General features: G+C 44.2%; 1 protein-coding gene across 3 annotated transcripts in view; it reads left to right on the forward strand.

Moving 5' to 3' along the window:
* The window catches only part of TERF2 (telomeric repeat binding factor 2), a 33,137-nt gene extending 26,003 nt beyond the window's left edge, over nucleotides 1-7,134 (forward strand). The window contains exons 9-10 of one of the 3 annotated variants that reach the window (XM_030924867.1): nucleotides 5,452-5,492; nucleotides 5,958-7,134. In XM_030924867.1, the coding sequence (XP_030780727.1) occupies nucleotides 5,452-5,492; nucleotides 5,958-6,116 (200 nt within the window). In that variant the 3' untranslated portion in view covers nucleotides 6,117-7,134. Of the gene's footprint in view, nucleotides 1-5,448; nucleotides 5,493-5,957 lie in introns of all 3 variants that reach the window. The other 2 variants (XM_030924868.1, XM_030924866.1) reach the window with 2 other exon arrangements.

The following is a 7,134-nucleotide window of genomic DNA, read 5'->3' on the forward strand; positions in this document are numbered from 1 at the left end:
TTAAGGAAAAAAAAAAAATCTTAACAGTTTATATAAATCCTTTTTTCTTTGTTTGTTTGTTTGTTTGTTTTTTGAGACAGGGTCTCACTCTGTCATCCAAGCTGGAATGCAGTGGTGTGATCTTGGTTCACTGTATGTAGCCTTGACATCCTAGGCTAAAGCAATTCTCCCACCATAGCTTCCGGAGTAGCAGGGACTACAGGCCCTTACCACCATGCCCAGCTAATGTTTTTTTGTATTTTTAGTAGAGACAGGGTTTCCCCATGTTGGCCAGTATGATCTTGAACTCCTGGGTTCAAGCAATCTGTCCACCTCAGCCTCCCAAAGTGCCGGGACTATACTTGTGAGCCACCATGCCCTGCCAAATTTTTTTTCTTTTTCTTTTTTTTTTGTTTTGAGATGGAGTCTCACTGTGTTGCCCAGGCTGGAGTGCAGGTTGCTCATTGCAACCTCCGCTTTCCAGGTTCAAGCGATTCTCCTGCCTCAGCCTCCTGAGTAGCTGGGATTGCAGGTGTGTCGTACCACACCCGGCTAATTTTTGTATTTTTAGTAATCGGGTTTTTACCATGTTGGGCAGGATGCTCTCAAACTCCTGACCTCGAGTGATCTGCTTGCCTCAGCCTCCCACAGTGCTGGGACTATAGGCATAAACCACTGTGCCCAGCCCAATTTTTTTTTTCTATGGTAAGAAACTTTTCTGGCTAGGCATGGTGGCTCACGCATGTAATCCCCAGCACTTGGAGAGACTGAGGTGGGAGGATTGCTTGAACCTAAGAATTAGAGACCAGTCTGGGCAATATAATGAGACCCCCTAGCAACAAAAATAAAAACAAAAATTAGCCAAGCATGGTGTCACACACCTGTAGTTCCAGCTGCTTGAGAGACTGAGCCTCAGAGGTTGAGGCTGCAGTGGGCTCTCATCATACCATTGCACTGCAGACTGGGAACCGAGTTAGACCTTGTCCCAAAAAAGAAAGAGAGAAAGAGAGAGAGAAACTTCATAATTAATAACTTGATAGCCTTTGTGTTAGAATCTCTTCCCACCACATTTTGTATTCTAATGGAAATATCTAAGTGCTAAACCTTAATTTAGGGGGTTATGAAGACTTTTGTAACATAGCAACAATAATCCTTTGCCAGTCCCAGAGGTTTTGTCCTTGAAAATTACCTTCATTGGCAAAAATGTAGTTGGTAAGATAAGATCATGTGGAAAGTGGGGGAAGGAACAGAAAAACAAGAAAAAATGACATTAAATATTTAAAAACAACAGGATATAAAAGTTCTAGAAGCCAGGCACAGTGGCTCACACCTGTAATCCCAGCACTTTCGGAGGCTGAGGCAGGCAAATTACTTGAGGTCAGGAGTTCGAGACTAGCCTGACCAACATGGAGAAACCTCATCTCTACTAAAAATGCCAAATTAGCTGGGCACAGTGGTGCACACCTGTAATACCAACTACTTGGGAGGCTAAGGCAGGAGAATCACTTGAACCCAGGAGGTGGACGTGGCAGTGAGCCGAGATCCCACCGTTGCACTCCAGCCTGGTAAACAAGAGTGAGACTCTGTCTCAAAAAAAAAAAAAAAAGTTCTAGAAAACAGCAATTTCTAATGCAGTCCAGATTTGTTAGCTTTAGAAACCTGCTTTCACTGTAGTATGAAGTAGTTCATAATAAAAGTAATCTGTTCCTGGCCAGGTGCAGTGGCTCACGCCTGTAATCCCAGCACTTTGAGAGGCTGAAGAGGGTGGATCACCTGAGGTCAGGAGTTCGAGATCAGCCTGACCAACATGGTGAAACCCCATCTCTACTAAAAAAAAATATAAAAATCAGCCGGGTGTGGCGGTGCATACCTGTAATCCCAGCTACTCGGGAGGCTGAGGCAGGAGAATTGCTTGAACCTGGGAGGTGGAGATTGTAGTGAGCCGAGATTGTACCATTGCACTCCAGCCTGAGCGACAAGAGCGAAACTCTGTCTCAAAAAAAATAAATAAAGTAAAAAAATAAAAGTAATCTGGTCATGTCAGTGTCCCTTTTCCAGAGCATCTTCCATTGTTTAGGAGACACTGCTTAGGACACTGGCATCTGCTGAGGCAGACATTCTGGCAGGCTTCATGCTTACGTAAAGTTGCTTTTTCTTTTTTCTTTTTTCTTTTTTTGAGACAGAGTCTTGCTCTGTTGCCCAGACTGGAGTGCAGCGACGTGATCTCAGCTCACTGCAACCTCCGCCTCCCAGGTTCAGGTGATTCTCCTGCCTTAGCCTCCCCAGTAGCTGGGATTACAGGCACATACCACCATGCCCAGCTAAGTTTTGTGTTTTTAGTAGAGACAGGGATTCACCATGTTGCCCAGGATGGTCTCTGTCTCCTGACCTCATGATCCACCTGCCCCAGCCTCCCAAAGTGCTGGGATTACAGGTGTGAGCCACTGCGCCTGGCCCTTACAACTTTTTAACTTATTCCCATTGGCTTGAAATGGCATGTCTTTTATACTTGTATACCATCTCCCATAGCCCTCTGGTCTTTTATTTATTTATATATTTTATTTTTATTTTTATTTTTTGAGACAGAGTCTCCCTCTGTCACCCAGACTGGAGTACAGTGGTGCGATCTCAGCTCACTGCAGCCTCACCTCCTGGGTTCCAGTGATTCTCTTGTCTCAGCTTCCCAGGTAGCTGGGACTACAGGTGTGATCTCGGCTCACTGCAACCTCTGCCTCCCAGGTTCAAGCGATTCTCCTGCCTCAGCCTCCCCAGTGGCTGGGATTATAGGCATGTGCCACCACGCCCAGCTAATTTTTATATTTTTAGTTGAGACGGGGTTTCACCAAGTTGGCCAGGGTGGTCTAGAACTCCTGACCTCAAGTGATCCACCCGCCTCGGCCTCCCAAAGTCCTGGGATTATAGGTGGGAACCACCTCCTGGACCCAAATTGCACTTCTATAAAATGAACAAGGACTTGAAAATTCTAGGCTGGGCGTGGTGGCTCATGCCTGTAATCCCAGCACTTTGGGAGGCTGAGGCGGGTGGATTCCTTGAACTCAGGGGTTGGAGACCAGCCTGGGCAAGATGGCAAAACCATGTCTCTACAAAAAATACAAACAAAAAAAAGTTAGGCCAGGAGCGGTGGCTCACGCCTGTAATCCCGGCACTTTTGGAGGCTGAGGCAGGCGGATCACAAAGTCAGGAGTTTGAGACCAGCATGGCCAATATGGCGAAACCCTGTCTCTACTAAAAATCCAAAAATTAGCCAGGCCTGGTGGCGGGCACCTGTAGTCCCAGCTACTCAGGAGGCTGAGGCAGGATAATTTCTTGAACTCGCGAGGCGGAGGTTGCAGCGAGCTGAGATTGCACCATTGCACTCCACCCTGGGCAAAAAAAAAAAAAAAAAAAAAGGCCGGGCACGGTGGCTCAAGCCTGTAATCCCAGCACTTTGGGAGGCCGAGACAGGCGGATCACGAGGTCAGGAGATCGAGACCATCCTGGCTAACACGGTGAAACCCCGTCTCTACTAAAAAATACAAAAAGCTAGCCGGGCGAGGTGGCGGGCGCCTGTAGTCCCAGCTACTCGGGAGGCTGAGGCAGGAGAATGGCGTGAACCCGGGAGGCGGAGTTTGCAGTGAGTGGAGATCCGGCCACTGCACTCCAGCCCGGGCGACAGAGCGAGACTCCGTCTCAAAAAAAAAAAAAAAAAAAAAAAAAAAAAATTGGGAATGCTAGTAAGAGGAAGATTAAAAAATGAAGAAAAAAAAAATTTTAGTACAAAACAGCAAAACCATATAATTTCTTTCTTTCTTTTTTTTTTTTTTTTGAGACAGTCTCGCTCTGTCACCCAGGCTGGAGTGCAATGGCGTGATCTTGCCTCACCACAACCTCCACCTCCTGGGTTCAAGCGATTCTCCTGCCTCAGCCTCCCAAGAAGCTAGGACTATAGGCATGTGCCACCATGCCCAGCTAATTTTTGTATTTTTAGTAGAGAAGGGGTTTCGCCATGTTGGCCAGACTGGTCTCAAACTCCTGACCTCAAATGATCTGACCGCCTTGGCCTCCCAAAGTGCTGGAATTACACACATGAGCCACCGCACCCGGCCAAAACCATGTGATTTCAAAGCAATGGTTAGCAAGGGGTTATAATGCAGAAATTATATATACAAACACACCTATAGTCATGTGCCACATAACGAAGTTTTGGTTAACGATGGACTGCATATATGGTGACAGTGGTCCCATTAGGTTGTATATAATAGAGCTCAAAAAGTCATATCACCTAGTGACATTGTAGATGTCATAGGCATTGTAACATTGTAGTGCAATGCATTACCTTGTCTATGTTTAGATATGTTTAGATACACAATATTTACCATTGTGTCACAGTTGCATGTCACATGCTGTACAGGTTTGTAGGGTAGGAACAATAGGCTGCACCATATATCCTAGGCATATTCCTTTTTTGCAGAGGTTGGCTAAGGTAATAGTAATTGGTAAGATTAAGGGGATTAGGACTGTTATAGCAGTGGAAGAATACATGTTTGTTACTTTTATTTGGAGTTGCACCATTGTTTTTGGTTCCTAAGTCCAGTGGATGACTCCAATCCTTTAAAAGTTGAGAAAGCCATGTTGTTAGACATGGGGGCATGAGTTAGGGTAGGTAAGAAGTTGCAGGCTAGAGCCTAGGCTTTACCATCTAGGTTTGTGTAAGTCACACAAGGATGAAATCACCTAATGATTCATTTATCAGAACATATCCCCATTGTTAAGCAACATACGACTGTATATACATACACACACTAATACCTATATGTATATGTAGACATACATATACATAAGGGTTTTAAATATGATGTTCCCTCAGTAATTTTAGAAAACGATGTTGGGGCCAGGCGTGGTGGCTCACATCTGTAATCTCAGCACTTTGGGAGGCCGAGGTGGGCGGATCACGAGGTCAGGAGATTGACACCATCCTGGCTAACATGGTGAAACCCCATCTCTACTAAAAATACAAAAAATTAGCCAGGCGTGGTAGCGGGTGCCTGTAGTCCCAGCTACTTGGGAGGCTGAGTCAGGAGAATGGCATGAACCTGGGAGACAGAGCTTGCAGTGAGCCAAGATCATGCCACTGCACTCTAGCCTGGGAGACAGAGCGAGACTCCGTCTCAAAACAAAAAAAAAAGAAAACAACATTGATTTTACTGAAGAGCTTGAAACCCATCACTAGCCAGCATTTATAGATGCCTGTTTGTAAAGCACTTGCATTGTACAGGTTCTCATAAGCTGAAGTGACTGGTGTTTGCAAACAAAGGAGAAAAAGTAAATTATCCTTTAGTGATATCCTTTCTCTTCTCAATGCTTGTGAAATTTGAAAGTTTTCCCTTTGGGGACATTCTGTGTCTTTTTCTTGTGGTTTGTGCAGAGAAAGGTGAACTCTGAAATGAGTCTACTTTTAATGTTTTCCAGCAGCACCAGATGAAGACAGTACAACCAATATAACAAAAAAGCAGGTAATTTAAAATTATCTTTTCTGATACTGGTTATGTGGGTAGAGCAGAGGTAAAATAAGCCCCATGTCTCATAGGCATAGACTGCTTATGTACCCAGTAAAAACCTTTTTTTGAGATTTTTCAGATAATCGAAACTAAGTTAAAGTAATAGTTATCTTCTGAAAGAAAAGCTTAGGAGGACAGAAGACACATTTTCCGGATCATGAATGATGTAGATATGTTTGCAGTTTGGAATGCAGAAATGATTGTTGCTTGAGGATCAAATGGCAGGACATCGAGAATTCCTCAATGTCCAGATCCACAGTGCTCATATCCTGTCCATTCCATGTTTTAAAAACATAAGCCGTGCTTTCAGGTTCAGATGATTCTCTTGGGATTCTTGAGTTTACCTTATCACTACATTGGAGAAAATGTAAGTAAGTGGAGAGGAAAGGTGGTGATAAATCTTTTGGTTTTCTTTTGCAGAAGTGGACTGTAGAAGAAAGCGAGTGGGTCAAGGCTGGAGTGCAGAAATATGGGGAAGGAAACTGGGCTGCCATTTCTAAAAATTACCCATTTGTTAACCGAACAGCTGTGATGATTAAGGATCGCTGGCGGACCATGAAAAGACTTGGCATGAACTGAAACAGGCTTTCATTTCCACAGAATTCACAGGAGCATGGTTCCTAATAATAGCCCCTGATAGTCTGCTGTTTCTTTCAGAAGCTGGGCTGGGGTGAGAATTTTGGGCAACCTCCTTCGATGTGGGGGAGGTCCCAGTTCCACTTCATCACTGTTGGAGATCATGGAGCTAAGAAGCAGAGCCAAGTCCACCCATGTCCTTGGCAGAGATGACAGGCACAGAGCTTGTGCAGTGCCAGAATATCATTAGTGTTTCCCTTCTTTAGTGGTTTGCTTAAATTTAAATCCCTGGTAATCTGTAGAACCTTCTCCTAGGAAATGGTGAAGTCTATTAGGAGCCACTTGTGACTCCATGACCTGTTAAAACCAGCAATGTGAGTATTATTTGGAGTAAATTTTTTCCACGTCAAGTTCTGGCCTTCTGATGGCAAATGCAAAGGAACTTAGTCTGTTATGAACCCAGGTTGATGAGAGACCAGTCCTTGTGGAATAAGATTCCCTTTAAAAACTCTTTAGCCAGTTGTGACATCAACTCTAGACCTGTCTGCCTTGGCATTTGCTCTCAACATCTGCTGGGCTATGTAGGCAGGTTTATCCTCCACTTCTTATGTGGTTAAACCAGTGTGTTTTTGGTAAAATGGTGATTGTAGATAAGCTTAGTTCCCCCACCCCCTGCCCCCTGTCCCCTGCCTCTTCCCAATTCCCTTCCTTATGCTGGACTTTTAAAGCTTAAAAAAAAATCCTGATTGAATATAAATGCCTAATTTCTTTCTTTGTGAAATGGTTGCTTCCTTCTGATTCCCTAATTGTGCTGTGTTCGTGTCTTGCACTGGAATTCAACATTCCCTTCTCCTTTTGTACTGTGTTGTGCTTGCTGTCTCTCCCGGACACCCTTAAAGACTGTCTTTTTAGCAAAAATTTCAGTAAAGTGTTTTCTGTAATCTTTTTTTAAAAGATGAGAACTAATTATTGTCCATACTTGTAGCATTCTTCATTAAAGTCTTGCTTCTCTCAACTGTAA

This window comes from Rhinopithecus roxellana, chromosome 20 (genome assembly GCF_007565055.1).
Source record: "Rhinopithecus roxellana isolate Shanxi Qingling chromosome 20, ASM756505v1, whole genome shotgun sequence".
NCBI lineage: Eukaryota > Metazoa > Chordata > Mammalia > Primates > Cercopithecidae > Rhinopithecus > Rhinopithecus roxellana.